We start from the raw sequence: 17,826 nt of genomic DNA, 5'->3' as shown, positions 1-17,826 counted from the left end.
AATATAAAAACCTTTTTGGATTTGACAGCTCAAAAATGGAAACTAAAATAATCATCATTTAAAATAAAATATTCTCTCTTGAATTTTTATAAACTAAATCCAATTATAATATTTTAAAAGTTTCTAAATAAGGTTTAACTTTTCAACGTCTCTCCCACCCCACCCCTTCTTCCCCCATTTTCTTCCATTTTCTTAATAACCAAACTAGACTAAGAGAAAAAAGTGAAGACTAAAAAAAAATTGCTTTAAAGTAAATAAATTATCTTTATGCATCACTTCAAACTCATTTAACTTATTTTAACACTTTGTATATAGAGATTAAATAATTTGAAAATACATAAGTTTTTAACAAATTTTAATTATATTCAATTTTCTTTCATATTTTTTATAGGAAAACAAAAGAAGAGAAAATCATTTTTCTTGATAAAATTTTTTAATACTTTCTTGAAACAAAAAATAACTATATTTTAAAATAGAACTGATCATTGAAATGAAAAGTTATTGGATCTCGATTTACTAGTCAAATTAGTAGTTGAACTATGACATCATAAATATCTAATTTATTTTTATTAACATTAAAAATAATTATAAAATATATACATCATTAAAAATTTTAAATACGTCTTATCATTTCACCATTAATATTGGCTGTTTAAATTATGATAAGGACCACATATAGACCTATTAATACAAATTTTATTTGTTAAAATGAAATAAGATTTTATTATTTAAATGTATTCAAATTTCAATAGCTACATATCTATTATTTTAATATATTAAAAATTAATAAATTATTTTATTTATATTATTTTAATATTTATTATCCTATAATATAGATAAATATTTATATTTATTTTGAAGTTTAAAAATAGTGTGTATATATATATAATTTAAATGCATATATGCAAAAATGTGGTCATAACCTGTTGGTCCATGTTAGCATTTTGCCCACAAAAGGACCTCTTCAAAGTTAAAAACCTAGCATGTACAATTGCAAAACAAACCATTTGAAGCAATCACACATCTGGAAGAAACAAAAACAATCTTTAAAGAAGGCCACCCACAGAGTGATACGTGTCGCTTATTATAGGCCTTTAGTTATGGCCCATGTTCAGGCTTGTATCAGGCCTTGCCCACACGCGAGTTGTACCCAAACCACCAATTCTGTGGTTTAATCATGGGTAGTTCGAATCAATCCTGGCCCAATTCATATCATATCCAATACGAAGAACCAAACCAGACCAGTGTCTGATTGATGGTTTGACTAGTCAAATCGTTCACTTGGTGGTAATGCATTTGCCACTTTGATATCGCATGAATATATACTATTTAAGATAGTTTTGTGCAATTGTACAAAATGAAGTAGAAATTCAATGAAATAAGTGTAAAATTTAGTGAAAAAAGTGAAAGAACAAGTTAAAAGCATAAATAAGAAAGAAGAATATGATACAAATATATAATGTGACTCGGTAATTTGCCTACATCTATAGAAGGGGGAAGAGAGAATTTTCCACTATTGTGGAACTCAGTCAAATAATGACTCCAAAAATAAAAATACAATACAAGATGCAATCACTCTTCTGGACAAGTCGACAACCATCATAAATTTTGAATAGAAATAATTGGAGCAAACCAAAGTAAATCCTTCTAAATCAGTCATTGAATGATAAACTAATGTTCAGTTTTGGATTCTACTCCTGTGAAAACATGATTCGTTCTTCTCTCTACTTCAATGTTAACAATAAATACTCTAGAACTTATCATTTTTTTCAAAATGTTCTTATAAACTTAAGCAGAGTTTAATATGGAAACGATTGAATAACATACACATGAGAGTATGTACTTGATTCTTCTTCGTTATGAAAGAAATATCACAATAGCCCTATCCATATGCCGTAGATAGGCCATTAAAATATATATGGTGGGTCATTTTTGAAGCAAATATTCAAAGTTTTTTTTTTTTTTTTCGATTTCTTTACCATATATGAAGGATTCGGGCACGGGGTGGCATCCTTGGTCTGAGGCAGGAATAAAGGAAACGTCTATGAGTGTCCAACTTCCTCAACCTCTACAATGAAGCTAGGCTATTGCAAAAAATGTTGCTGCAAGACATGTTACTGCAAGACATGTTACTGAACATACTGGCAATGCGGGTCTGAGTTCTTTCGGAGAACAATGAAGTGGCCAGCACAGAAAATGACCAAGGTAGCCAATTTGGATGTGAAAAGAGAAGTTAGTCCAACCAAAAGCTTGCTGGGCAAATCAGAGCCAAAATCTTGTTCTTGACACCTAGATGTGGTGATGAAAATCAAAGAGCAATAAGTCACAAAATTGCAAAGATATGAAGTGCTGTTTTCTTGGTGCCTCCTGGTACAGCTGTGATGTGGTGAAGGCAACAGTTGCAACGAGAGTAGCCACCACCGGAATGAATTGGCTTTGATAGCCAGCCATTGTCCACCCTTTTGCACCAGATCTTCGTGTTCATGTGAGAAAATATGTTATATAGTCTGGTACTGCCATAAAAAGCAAGTATATAAAAGGAAAATCACGATATGCCACAAAAACCAATTACTCAAAAATAGCTAGCCAAAGTCCTTAGTTAATATCTAGTGGCTGGTTTTTGTATTTTACAATAGATACATAATGAAAAAAAAAAATCTTAAAAAACAAAAAGAATTTGATGTCTCTGAAGAAACTTGCAGAAACACAAAGATGAAGAAAGGAAGAAAATCTATATCAAACCAGTTTTTCCATGTTGTATTTACATGGTGTATCAATTACATGAAAATAACTACTTATCTAGCTTGTCGGGCTTTGTGAAGCTTAGTTTTGTTTTATTCAATTTGATGACTTGACCTGAATAATATTATGTGGTTTTATCGGGCCAAGTTAGAGTGCTCATAGACAAACCTCCTTGGGGTTCGGGGGCAACGCCTCCTGGGAAAAATTTTTGGGCTCGTTTAGCCCATTGTGGAACCGCCTTTTGTAATTAGGGTTTTTTAGTGTAGTGGTGTGCCCGTTTTTCATATAGAGAGAAAATATTGTAGCCAACGGTGGTACTCTGTATTCTTCCCTGATAATAGTAATATCCCTGCAACTCTGTGAACATAGGCAAATTGTCGAACCACGTAAATACTGTCTTGTACATGTGATTGTTTTTTTTTTATATGTGTTTTTCTCTTTTTTTTTTTTTATTTCTCATAGGTTGGGAATTCGGCTTAATTCCCTTCATAGCTAACCCTAACAACTTAACCTACTTACTTGAACAAGGTTGCTAACTACACTAGCTGAGTACTCTAACAATATTTGGTTGTTACAACCTTCGGGCAGGTATTCTAACAATAAAGGAGTTAGAGAGTCAGGTGAGTTCTTTGATCTTGAACCCTATCAGTCTCAAACCTCATATCACTTGATTTCCCATATGCAGCACAAAGAGTGAGCAAAGATGATAAACTGTAAACATTGCAGCAAGATGCAATGCACTATTCCCTTTATCATCCACTCCACCAAATACAGTATATCTTTCAGAATATTTCTCTTCAGTAAAAGCTCATACACATGGGAATGCCTATTCTCCATAGGTAGTAACACTACATGGTTCTTCCCTGAGTCAATGCCATGAGTGGCCATGGGGTAAAGGTCAGGGCAGTTCTTTGTCCTTAGAGATGGATTGAAGTTGTTACATTTCCAGCATATGCAGTGACATGCCTGGCTGGAACGCTTTTTGCTGCGACTGGATTCCATTGTTGTAATTTTATCTTATGTGGATTATTTCTAACAGGGTGCCACAGTGTGACAAGAAGAAGGACCCTACAGTACTGCAAATTAAAAGCCTGTGGCAGTCTAGCAAGCCATAGAGCATTCCTTTTCCAACAAGAGAAAATCTTTCATGGAGAGGGGAGACTCCTTGCTTGTTGACATACTTAACAAGTGCTTTATAAAGATGGATTATTTGAAAAGACAAATCTGTCAAGCACCACCAGATAAGTGTTCACTAGAATAACCTAAATTAAGAAATATACTGCAGGAGTCACAGCTTGAATATTATAGTTTTCTAGGTCCCAAGAGAAGTGCCATTTCCATTCATTTTTCACTTCTATACATACATACATATATCATCTCATAGTAGAAAACATATAGACAAAACCACGAAATTAACCATGTGGACTAAATTGGACAAGAATTAATGCTCACGAAAGTATTCTCCAGCCAATGCACAGTGAAAATGGCCGGTACTGCCACATTTTGTATAGGTATTTTATTTTCCTTGCTCCACAAATTTGTGTTTGTAGAGGTGTTTCATATCCTACATAGCTATGAAGATTACATATATATATATATATAGAGAGAGAGAGAGAGAGAGAGAGAGAGAGAGAGAGAGAGAGAGAACCAGGAACCAGCTTTGCATATGAAAAAAATGCACATGGACCCGATAAATCTTCCATTCTTACCAAAGAAGAGGCGTTCAGAAGAAGAATGACACTAAATTAACACTGTGCTCCAGATCTGATAGTGGAATAATAAAACAAAAAGCCCAATCAGTTTAAATCGCAGATAACAAGCAGCTCAATTACTAGTAAGATTGAGATGAAAACTTCATGCATATAATTCGAGGGTATTGATTTAATACATGGTTTAAGCAAACAAAGACTTCAAATTTCTTCCCATAAGAAGCAATGAGATGATTAAATGCAATATAGCAAGCAAGATGTTCAATGCTATGGCTTTATCCACACGACTCGATTCATGTCAATGAACCTTACAAAATCTTTTTAATTAAATGGCTTTATCCAAACGACCCAAATCAAATGAGTGAGTCATACAAAGTCTTTTTCAATGGCTTTGTTCATGTTATATATACGAGGAAAATTCCAAGGTACTGAATGGGTACCCGTTCAATCTTCCAATGGGTAATGCCGTGAGTTTCCCATTTTTAAGAAGGTATCGCAGTGTAGCTACGACGAGGATTCCTAGGGTTCCATATGTTCCTTTCTTTAAGCTTCATGGTGTAATGAGCTTTTCCCCCTAAAAACAGTGATGGTGAAATGAGATGTAATGATCCAATTTCCAGCATATAGATACTTTTCATCAAATAACTCTGTCTTGATCTTCAGCACCATTAAGTCGAGATGAATCCGTCTTGGGCAATCCACCCCCACAAACTCTGTCGGTGGACAATTTCTAAATGAAAAATATGCTCCTCCTTGTTTCTTTTTTAAACTTCAATACGATGGAAAAATCCGCAGGTTCTTAATAAACAAATTGTTCATAGAAAATAATGAAACTGCTTCTTCATATCAGTTAAAATATTCCTTAGAAGAAAATGTCGAGATTGCAGATTAATACAGGCAATCATGTACAGTTATGTCATTAATGCACTGTATTTCATTATCTGGTAAAAATTACTATGGCAAATTGATCCCAAAGGCAATGAGTGCTCTACATTATTTTACATTAATTTGTGAATATTAAGATCATGCATGTCAACATAGTTCTATTTATCTTTTAAGAAGGAAGTTACTGCAAAATTTAAATTTGCTCGATTGATTTAAAAAAAATTGGAAATTGATATATTAAATTTATACCTTTGCAAAAGCAAAATTATTTTATTTTATTGTGTAATTTAGAGGGGTTTAAACACTTCGATGGTTTTATAATAAACAAATAATTATGTAATGGCTCGGGTTCGATAGGTTGGTCATGTCTTGAATCTTTACGAACCTTAATACTTTCAGCTTAGCATAGGCCTAAACCCTAACCTATTCAAATACCTTGCTCATGCCAACCTAAACCCCAGGTTGGGCATGGTTCCAAATTTCTAGTTTTTCTAGTACTGCAATTTTATTTTCACAATTCAATAATTTTCTTGAAATTGTTGTGAAAAAATAAAAACTGTCACCAAACAAGTATAAGTTTGTTCCTAAAATGATGGTTTCTCTTATACTTTCCTTTAAGTTTATTTAAATTGATGGATGAAAAATGATAAATCAGTAATAATTTTTTTTAAAAAATATAACTAATCCTTTTTCTTTTGTTTTTTTCTCCACCTGAAAAATTCTCATCCACTAGAGGATGCATGCAATTTTCCCTTTTGAGAATATTTCATCATCTTTTGCAAAATGACTACAAAAGCATAATTGTGTACTTCTCGAACAAAAACCATGAGGGCAGATATATTTTCCTTTTCTAAAAAAAATTCTTTTAGAATCATTCCCAAGCATATCATTTTTAGTAATAATCTGGGAAAGTTTATCCACTAAATAGTATCCTTAAATTTTAAATATGCATGCTAATGGTCTTATTAGTATTCATTTGGTTGAGGGTGCATACAATAATAGTGTTAGGAGAAAGTGAAGCAAGGTATCATTTTTTTTCAATTTATAGTGCAGCTTGGTCCCTATATACATGTGATAATAATCTTTATATGTATGGTAGGCAAGATATCAATTCTCCATTTCTTTAGGAAAAACTATCATACAATTGGGACTTGGTTCCTCTCTATATATAGTAGTGCAATGGTTCCATGGGGGCAAGTTAAAACTAAAGATTTAACTTCCACATTGTACTAAACCAAATCTTAAGAGCAATTACATCCAAGTATGATAAAAAGAAATGAGTTTGAAACATTACAAAACCAACTAAAATGAGTAAAACATTGTGACATCTTTTTTAAAATAGCCCGTATAAGAACAAAGTATAATGGAAATTTCTTAACCATAACAAAAAAATGTAATTGGCAGGGCTTAAAATATTGATCAAGTTTAGAACAACCAAGAATGAAAATATCGATAATTACGGATATGTTATAAATACCGGAAAAATATCAGTGGAGTAAAAATTATTTAAAATCCATAGAAATGCTTGGAAAAACTCCAAAAAATGATAAAATAAACAAGAATACACATTTTAAAGTTATTTTATAAGTGTAATTAACATAGATATGATCAATAGTAAAAACATCAGTAGACAGATATATCGATAGATTCGATATTTGAATTTTAAGAATAATAAATATAAATTTTGAAAGTATATAAAGTTAGAATTGAGTTAAGAAATATTTGATTTTATCGAATAAAAACAATTTATACATAAATATAATACATATGACATTGTAATAGTCCTTAATATCAAAATGAAAATTCATGTGGTTCCATCATATTGTTAGATAAAGGGAGTCTATCTTGTTGAAAACAATATTTATTTAAATTTTTTTAAAATATTTTGATTAAAACATATTTTATTATATTTTAAATGAAAAATTAAATTAATTTATGTAAAATATTTTATTTGAGATTTTATTAAAAATATGTCTTAACAACTTTTTCTACTAACATTAATTTATTTAAAAACCAAAATGTATGATTAATAATGTATTAATCAAAATAAAGATGGATGATTAATAATTATTTATATAGAGAGAGGAAAATTGTTCTAATGATTTGTTTCCTTTTTTTAATTTTTGTTTTTATCTCTACTACTAGATCTAAAAATCAAAAGGCCCTTTTCTGAAGTTGCCCTCCAGACGAGAGAATCCCTAAAAAGGCCCTATTTTCCTCTGCCACTCTCAATCCTAGCAGGTACTAATCTAATCATGTTATTATTTTCTTTTTTTGCAACCCCCGTTTGATTCCCAAGAAAAACCATCCCCCATTCGATTTCTGGGAAAATTCATCCTCGCTTGATTTCCGAGAAAATCCATGCAAAACCCCAAGGAAAACCAAAAAAAATCCTTTTTTTTTGGCTCCGTGTTTTCTGGATCCGTTCTAGGGGTCTCTTTGCTTTTGTGCCATTGGATTTATATTTCACGAACCCTAAATCCACGATTTTTGAGCCAGGCTGAAAAACACAACCTTTGCCTGCAAATCATGATCTGATTACCAAATAGCATCTTATGTTTTTTTTTAAAAAAAAATTGGACAGATTTTGTATCCTGTGCGCGGGCTGGACTGGTAGGAAATATCGGAGAATTTCCCGAAAAATCGGTTAAAATACCGATAAATACCGAAATATCGGCGATATTTTCGAAACATTACCGAACTTTCCGTCGACCGATATTCGGTGACGAATATTGTGTCGGAGCCGACCGATAAGCGATTTTTCTCTGATATATTGCCGAGATTTTTCGACATTTCAATCCTTGAGTACAACTCAGCCGAGTCGTATCGGCCTCATCATTTACCACGACGAGTCCGAGACTAGATATGATCCTATGCATAACTCGGGATTGAATAGGTAAAACTCGGTTGGATTACAAAAGTTTTTCCAATTCGAGATTTTTTTTTTCTTTTTTAAATAAGAATAGAAAGATAAAAACATTTTCAAAAAAAAAAAAAAATCATAGATTTCGACAAATATTTCAATAATGGGTGAAACCCGTGATGGAGAGATTTCCAGTTTCAAACCATCCATCCCATCTGCCACGAAGATTAATGAAGAAGAAGAAGATATATTCAAGTTTAACCCAACCGCGACTTCCTTTGAAGTCTACACGAGGAGAGATCAAAGGGACAAGGGCTGACTTACCTCCCCACAATCGATGGAGTGCAGAAGTTTTGGTGCCGGTTGGTGACTCATCAGTGTGCGATTTGAGTGGATTGAACATTGCATTCCTTCTCCGACGACAGCGACGACGACCATTAGGGGAGAGCTTCTATTGTGGGTTTGTTGAGATAGTGAAAACCATATTTGGTAAAGTGAAGCAAAATTGTAATTTGTAATTTATGGGCAACATGAGATTTAATGGTAGGATGCATGATATAAAATGCATTCTTATGTTCATCAACTTCATAGGGCATGTATTTATATGATATAGAGATTATGTATACATTTGATCCATTTTTAATTTATTATACCATGTGATTTTTTTGTCTTATAACATTGTTAATTATATTAAAAAATTAATAATTATTTAAAACAAACATTGTAAAAGAATTATATATAGTTATAAAAGTAATAATTTAACAACACATTTATATTAGAAAATCAATAATTATTTTTATATGTTATAAAAATTATATTTATATTTGAATCATTTTTTATTTATTATATCATATAAATTTTTTACCTTATAATGTTATAAAATTAAATTACATTAAGAAATGAAACGGTTGTTAATTTTAATAACTATTTAAACAATGTTAATTGTAAGATAATTTTATTTTATTAATTTTTTAAATTTATCTAATTAAACTTATATTTATGATAATTTTGATAATATTTTTATAATTTTTTGAATTTTCTAATTATCTTATTTTATGTATTATCCGATAAGTCCAAGACTGATGTACCTCGGAATGATCTGAGTCAATGACCAATACCGTGACTTTGAACCATATCTGAAATGCACTAAATATTTTCAATTTGTTTGTCAGAACTAAGAAATGTGCTGCTCAGGAAGTGATCAATAGGGCTTCTATATATGTATTCAAAGAGAGGTGTGAAACCAAGCAAAAATTCTTTGCCAAGCCTGTGGAAAAAACTCCTTTGGCACCTGGAGGTGATAATGGTGAGAAACATGACCACAAGGTCAGCGAGGAGCACAGAGCAACGAGTGAGGAAATTGAAAAGACACAAAATGCCAATTTCTGTTCCAGAGCCAGGCTGTTGTCTACATTGTTGCCACCCACTACTGATGTTGATGTGGCAAAGGCATTGCTATGAGTGCAAATTTTCCTTTGCATTTTTTCACATCATTTCCTATATCATCCAAATATAAGAAATTTTCCTTAACATTTTCCTGGAACCAAACATACCTCAATGATTTTTCACACATGATCAGTAGTTCAATGTGACGTAGCAAGACATTTTTCTTTCAGTTGTAAACAAACTAAACCACCAAGCCTAGGAGGAATAGCTTATATATCTTCATTTTTTGCAATTTCAATACACAACAAAATAACCAAAAAAACAAAACCAAGAAAAACTGGAAAAATAAAACCAAGAAGAAAGAAAGAAAGAAAGAAAAGGAAATTAATAATCATAATAAAGACAAGCCTCTAACCAGAGGGCGTACGGGGTGGCACCTTCTTAAACGTTCCCCATATAAGATCAAAATAGAACGGGAATTGCATGACAGCAAAAAAAATTACAGGCACGCATGCTAGAGCATATAGTGGAAATGCACCGAGTTTCAACTTATCTTTGAGGAGAAAGTAGTGGCCTGCACAAAAACAAACCAACATGGCTCCTAAGGATATAAAAAGAGATGTCAAACCTAGCAACAGCTTTGTTGGTAAGTCTCTTCGAAAATCCTTTTGGTGGTATCTAGAAGTGAGAATGACCAGGAATGCGATCACAGAGGTCACAGAAAAGCAGAGACCAATCAGAGATGAAACTGCAAAGACAAGAAATCCCGGATGTTCTTCAAGATTGGGCCTGCTGCGCGCTGTTTTCCTTCACCCCTCCGGGTACACTGGCTGTTGAGGCAAAGGCAACCGTAGTGATAAGTGTGGCCACTACTGAGCATGAATTAGAGATGCTACTTAGCCATTGGCCTCCTTTTTCTACGAGGTCTTTGTGTGACTCCCTGAACACATCCTTTGGGGTCTTGTTTGCCTTGTTGCGACGAGAGAACAAATGTTGTGGCACGGAATTTTTCACATACTGTGTCAAGTCCAAGAGTTGTGGGTTTAAACTTAGCATAAATTAACAAAACCAGGGGAGAGGGAAATTCATATTTTTAGGCTACCATTTGGGACATTAAATAAAGATAGGATATCGTTGGGTATTATTTTTGAGAATATGTCATTCACAATTAATGTTTGGTTCTTTGATGAAATAAGGATGCAATCCAAAAACCGGCTATGTTTGGTTCCCGGAAAATTTGAGGGAAAATGCGAGGGAAAGAAAATACAAAGGAAAAGTAGAAGGAAAGAAAAAGTGAAGAAAAATAAAAAAATAGATTAAAAGTTGATAAATTATTTTTTTTGTTACTTCAAACTCATTTTATTTATTTTAACTCATCAATATAAAGATTAAATAATTTAAAAATACATAAGTTTTTAATTAGTTTTAATTATATTTGATTTTCTTTGATATTTTTCATAGCACAACCAAACATGAAAAAATCATTTTCCTTAACATTTTTTTTCTTTCCTTTGTATTTTCCGGGAACCAAACATAGCCTAAGTATTTCACTCTTTTGTGAAATCTTTACTCTGGACTCTTCTTTCATCTTACTTCTATCCAAATATGAAAATAAGATTAAAATCCTACTCCACTTCCTTAATTCTCTTCCCAAACAAATGGGGCTTAATTAATTAGTTCTCTGTTGGAAAAAAAAAAAAAGAAAAAAAAAAGAAAAGAAAGTAAGAGTGTTAAATTAAACATTTAATATCACATACCTTGTACCACTTGATTTCCCATTGCATTTGCAGAGCTGCAAATCGATAGGGCTGATAATCACTTAAAGTTGCAGCTAGATGTAATGCACTGTTTCCCTTATGATCAACCTCACGAAATGCCCTTTCATCCAGAAGTTTCCGACTGACTAATTTCTCATATAGTTGGGTTTGCCTGTACTCTGCTGCCAACATCACTGCATTCTTGCCCATGACGTCCACATCCAGAATTGACTCAGAATAAAGTTCAGCTATTTTCTCAACTATTTCAGTTACACCATTCTTTGCCGCAACTAGTATTGGTGTCTCAATTCTTCCTTGGACATTGTCAATTCTTGGGCCATAGTCAGCTTGTATTGGTTTCTTAATTCTTTTTGGGACATACTCTTCTTGGTGTATTGGTGTCTCAATTCTTCTTGGGACATACTCTACATATAGTCTCTCAATTATTATTGGGACATGTGACAATATCAAATACAAAAAAATAAATATTATTAATTTTAAATATCCTTACATATTTAAATTTTTTATAAATATTTTTAATTTTAATAATATATAAATTACATATTATGACATCACTGCTTCAATTATCGATTTGACCAATGAATTGTAAATCAGTAATTTTTTTAATTCAATGATCAATTCAATTCTAAAAACATTAATTTTGTATTAATCCATCATAAGACAAATTAAGAAAAATTAAAGATAATTTTTTTTAAATAACCACTTAAATACAATTTATTAATTTTCAAAATTTTATATTGCATGTAATTACAAAAATAACCCAAGGATATTAAGGTTATGTTTAATTCCCAAAAATCTTGAGAAGAGGGAAAGAAAACAAAAAGAAAAAATAAAAAATGTATATAACTTAATTTTCATATATTTCTTCAAATTCATTTCATTTACTTTTTCTCTTGTGCATGAGGTACATGGAACTTTGAACTTGTTTGAATCGTCAATCACTCACAATACAAATGTTAATAAACAGGAGGTTCGGAAGTATTTGTACAAAACATGAACCACAAAAAACATAGATATTATTTTTAAAATGAGTTATACATCTTAAACAAAATATTAAAATATCATTTTCATATTTTAAAATATAAACACTAATTTAGCACTTCAACACCATAATTATTAATTGTATTCCTCAGTACTTTTCCTCGAATCAAACATCCCATTAAACTTGGATTTAAAAGTTTTTACTTTCTACGTTAACAATGAAAACTTACCTTCTTCCGAGCTTTCCTCATGGACCGGGGCCTTTTGTAGCAAAAGCCCCCCTCGATCGGGAACCTCGTTCTCTGAGGGTTCTTTTCCATCGCAATCATACCAATCGCCTTTACCTCTGTCAAGTAGTTTTTCCAAGACCTTAGCAGACCAAACGTTCTTCTCTTTCTTCTGCCGCATCTTGTTTATATAACTTCGCCCTTTCAAGCACATACAAAACACAAATATTGTTAAGCCTTCTCCCTATATCGAATTGAATATAATAATACAGAAGTTCGGGATGGTAGCACAGTGTCCTACCTAGTCCCAAGAATAGGATACACAGAATTGCTTTGTTTAGAAGCATGATGAAGTTGAAGCAAGTATCATAGTTCACTGGAAAATTACGTCGATCGTCTGGACGTTGACTAAACCCTACCTTTTTTTCATACTCATTATTGCGCTCAAGAGGACCTGTAAAAGGAGGTACGTGAGGATATTTCATGAATGAATTTGTAGAGAAAAACATTATTTTATAATGAATAATTAATATTGACAAATATAATTAAAATCCTATGCTCATTACCTTGACCAGGGGTGGAAGCCGGCCCTTGTTCAGAGATCGCCTGTGCAGGCGTCTCCTCATCCAAGGCCGTCCTAGCGTTTTCTGCTTTTTCTCCACCTGAACGATTAATGCATATTTTGATAAATGTGACTATAAGGAAAAACAGTCCTTTGATGTTGTTACAAAGCACAGGCAGCAATTTCACTAGTGTTTGCCTCTTTGCTGGATAGTCCGATTTCTTGGCATCTCCAAAATGCGGTTGACGGACAAATATACCTTGTAAAATGACAAAGGAGTTTGGTCTTAATAATATTGTGATTACTAAGTTGGGTGGATTAGATTTTGGTTGGGGAGAGACGTGGACTTACGTACCATGATAAATGATTTTGTCAATCAGGCTGAGGCGAGTTCCACTTCTGAATGCAGTAGGCTGATTAGCCAGGAGATGGCGAGGGCTGACTCCTTCCGCATCATATGTTCTGCCGAGATCTTTATATCTTTCAATTATTAGAAATGCTAGTTCTGTCAAGCAGAAAAACACAAGTACTGTTATTTATTAAGATTAATTTACAGAGTGCATGCATGTGCAAGACTATGATGGGTGGATGGTAATGCTTACCGAAGTGTCCTCCAGCGATGGCACAATGAAGAATTGTTTCACCTTTTTTGTTCCTACAGTGGATATGGTCGGTTTTGGAGGCAACACTTAATTCCAAAGCTTTAGGTAGGAGGCAATTGAAAGCCTTTATCTTACCATAGCGAGCTGCCAAGAAGAGGGGGTTTTCCCCATCTTCATTACAAATACCTACCAGATCATTGTGCTCCTTAGTGAAGCATTCGCACATTGAAACATTACCTATCGATGCTGCTAAATGGAGAGGGGTATTCCCTTGTACGTTTTGTGATATTAGAACACCCTCATATTGTTCAGGAGTACTAACAAGCTTAACCATTTTTGAACAACCGTTCTTGGTGATCCCCGACAGCCATATGCAGTGCTGTGTCACCACCCCGGGTGATCTTTTCAGGGTGGAGCCAGTGGTTTCGCTCGTAGAATTTCATCACTTCATCCCACTTGCCTTGCACAGCATAGTTGAAATAGGTTCTCTTAACTTCAACGTCCGTTGTAGATCCAGATCCAGTGAATTCTGCCATATTGGAACTCATATCACAAAGTTGATCATCTGCAATTCCTATAAATAAATGGGAGGTAGCTAGCTAGATACCTTGCTCCAAATCTGGGATTAGAATAAGGGGAGACACCATCCCAAAAGGAAAAGTTTATAATCAAATCATATTGTTTTAACGTCATCTTTAACCTGCCTAGCCCTTGATTTAATTTGTTATCTCACTATTTTGTTCAGGGCAGTACAGCAATATCCCGTAAAACATTTTGCAAAAAGAGTTTTATATTTCGTATTAATTACCAAAGCATTAATGCCTTGTTATTGTAAAAGAAAGAATATATATATATGGAAGTGATTGATAATAAATGTGAAAGTTATCTCTTTTTCATATTGTAATTGAAATGAAAAAATAAATTAAGAACACCATACTTGAAAAACAATGATCCAATCCTTTTTCTTATTTCCATAAAGAAAAAGAAAAAGATAAAGACAAAGAAAACATTGTCTTGAATTCATGGAACATGATAACCCTAAAAATCAAAAACGTAAAAGCAAAAGTGAAAATTCTCTTTATTATGTTCAAAACTGAAATTTCATTCTCGTATATATTACAAATTTGCCTTACTAAAAGGAAAAAGAAGAGCATTATCTTGTCCTTGAACATATACATGTAGATATAAAAGAAAGTAAAAGGAAAAGAAAAAAAAAATTACAAATGCAAAAGTTCAAGGAACGACGTTAAGCAAGTGAGCTAAAGCATTTCTTTTTCTTTACTAATGTTTTCATATTTACTAATTTCCTCAATAAAAAGAAAAGTGAGGTACTATTGACTTCTTGAAGAATATATATCACCAATAAATTAATAAAGTAAAGCAAATTAAATGAAGAGAAGCAAATTAAGTATTAATTTCCTTTAAGTTGCTCAATGAAAAAGTATAGAACCATCTTAACTTTAAAACTTAATTTTATTAAACCTATTTTATTTGATGAGGGGCATATCAAAATTTAAATTAAAGTTGATGTTTTCTTATAATTAAATAGGACTATAGTAGTAAATAAGATAAGGGAAATCAATGAAATAAAATGAAATTCAACTTATTTCATTGCCATTAATTAAACTCTTTTCGCTCCTAGAAATTAGTTTAAAACACATTATTAAAGAAATTTGGGATAATAAGAAGAAAGTTTGAAACCCTAATTCATGTAAAAATTGAAGAACTTAGCCATTATAGAAACCTTGTTAATGTAAAAATATGAGTCTTTTGGAAAAAGTTATAACCAATCTCAATCTCTAAAACTAATTAGTTTTAGTAGAGAAGAAAGAAGAAGGCCAAATTATGCCTTAGGTCTTCTCTTTTTTTCACTCTCAAAATTTAGAACCATAGAATGGTTAAAACTTTCAATAATTAGGCAATAAGATAAGTTTTTTTTTTTTTTCCTCTCAAAATCATAGTTTAAATTTGGGGTTGAAACCTTTCCTTTCTCAAAATTTTAAAATCAATATTCATTTGCTAAAAAATATGAATCTTAATTAATAATAATGTTATTTTTAATTTTTTTTTTCATTCAAAATTTCAACAACTAATATATGTCGTATATACAACAACTTAATATTCAAAATTAAAGTAAAATAACATATTATGATACAAGAATCAAAGCTAGGACTTCCTACTAAATAATAAGATATATTGCTGATAAGAAATTGAAACATAAAGTTGAAACAAATTACCACCAATAAGAATATTGCAATCACCATCAAGAAGATTTTGATCATATAATTCATATAATTTTGGCAATAAGAAAATAAAAGATGAGAAAATCATTTTTTTGACAATTTTTTTTTAAAATTTTTGTTAATTTCTTAGAACTAAACATAACCATGTTTTCAAAACTTAATTGATTATTGAATTGAAAAAGTTATTAAATCATGGTTTATTGAACCGTTACATTGTAAATATATAATATATTTTATTAGAAATTTCTATTTAGTTAAGTGTGAAAATATATAAATAATATATTATGTAAAATTTGAACATGTGAGAACGGAGGAATATTGTAAAGTTTTTAATTCTCCCCAATTTATTGTCTTTGTAATTGCATGTCTCTATATCAACCCTATTACTCTAACAAATTGGTATTAAAGTATTGCATACCCAAGAAAAACATTAATAAAGTAAATGATAAAAAAAAATCACCGATAAAAAAACATTTGAGACTATAACAATAAATTTTAAAATAAGATAATTAGAAATTACTGAAACTCCTCTTTAAATATGATTAATAGAGCATGTATTTTATTATAACATTGACACATGACATGATTATCATTGATGGCTCCTTTCCAAGATTTTGACTTTTATCGTTGATGACATGATTACACAAAAAACATTTGGGAAGAAAATAGAACGTTAGATTGCTAGTACTAAAAATCGATCTTTAGTATAAACTTAAGGGATAACCGATTAAAAGGGACAAAAATCCCTCAATATTGCAAAACTAACCCTTTACTTATTTAAGTCTCAAAAATGACCTAATTCGGACAAAAATACCCCCTTAGTTATATTTTCAGCCCTTTTTCCCTCCAACTCCAATTTTCTCTTGTGTTGTGTCTCTTCCTTACCCTACAAACCCATTTGTTCCATCTGTTAACCTGCGAGAAAGAAATCATTAAGGATTTTTCTGTTTATTGCAAGAGAACAAAAAGACAACACAATACAAAGAAAAAACAGAAAGTAAGTTTCACTGTTTCATTCTTTGATTTTAGTTTTTCGAACTGTATATATGAATCTTCATCCATGAAATGAGAAGAAACCCTAAGTGTCTTATTTTGGTTCTTTTTTTTTTTTTAATCAAACCCTATTTTTCATCTTTCTGATATTGTGTGTTGATTCAGTTCATGAAAATGGAGGAAGAAAAAAATTCGGTGATGAAAAATACGAAACAAAAGAGGTATAAAATTTTGGGAAAAAAGAGAAGTGAAAGAGAGCTAGGTTTTGAAACCTCGTCATCGTCATCAGAAAATGAGAAGAAATCAACTGATTCAGTAAGCAAATTTTCTACTTGAAATTTTGATTTTTAATTTTTTTTTTTAATTTTATCATTTTTAATAGATTATTTTTTTTTTTTTATGAATTTATTTTTCATGAATTGATAATCTAATTGTTGGAAATTTTCTTAGTGAGGTTATAGTCCAAGGTTTAAAGCAATATTTGAATGATTAGAAAAAACTAAACTTAACTACTATCAAGTTTACCATCAAAAGGTTTTGAAATTTTGTGTAATGAAGTTATTTGTTATGAATTTATAAAGTATTTGAATATAATTTTTATGAAATTATTTTATCCAAATATTTAGAATTTTGATTTAAATATATATGTTAAGAAAAAACTGAACTTAACTGCTATCAAGTTCATTGTCAACAGGTTGCAATTTCAAAATGGTTTTGTTTTGTTTCAAATTTCAATAAACACTAGAATAATGTCTCCAATTTTTTGTAGCTGCAACTTAGTAAAATATAATAGCTTCAATTGCATTAGTAAAATAATATCTTTAGAATATTATCATTTGACATGACATCCTTAAA

General features: G+C 31.4%; 1 protein-coding gene across 1 annotated transcript; it reads right to left on the bottom strand.

The window, feature by feature from the left end:
- Positions 1 to 9,849: 9,849 nt before the first annotated feature.
- Positions 9,850 to 14,257, bottom strand: LOC117919026. The gene is made up of 7 exons (XM_034836048.1): positions 13,736 to 14,257; positions 13,489 to 13,638; positions 13,138 to 13,392; positions 12,873 to 13,025; positions 12,575 to 12,772; positions 11,343 to 11,767; positions 9,850 to 10,602 (listed from the first exon to the last, which is right to left on the bottom strand). The coding sequence occupies exons 1-7, from the start codon at positions 14,067 to 14,069 to the stop codon at positions 10,363 to 10,365; spliced, it is 1,755 nt and encodes a 584-aa protein (XP_034691939.1). The 5' UTR covers positions 14,070 to 14,257; the 3' UTR covers positions 9,850 to 10,362.
- Between the last annotated feature and the right edge of the window lie 3,569 nt (positions 14,258 to 17,826).

Source organism: Vitis riparia, chromosome 7 (assembly GCF_004353265.1).
Source record: "Vitis riparia cultivar Riparia Gloire de Montpellier isolate 1030 chromosome 7, EGFV_Vit.rip_1.0, whole genome shotgun sequence".
In the NCBI taxonomy this organism is placed as follows: domain Eukaryota; kingdom Viridiplantae; phylum Streptophyta; class Magnoliopsida; order Vitales; family Vitaceae; genus Vitis; species Vitis riparia.
Note: the sequence above shows the minus strand (reverse complement) of the source record. Positions and strands in the feature narration are given on the sequence as shown.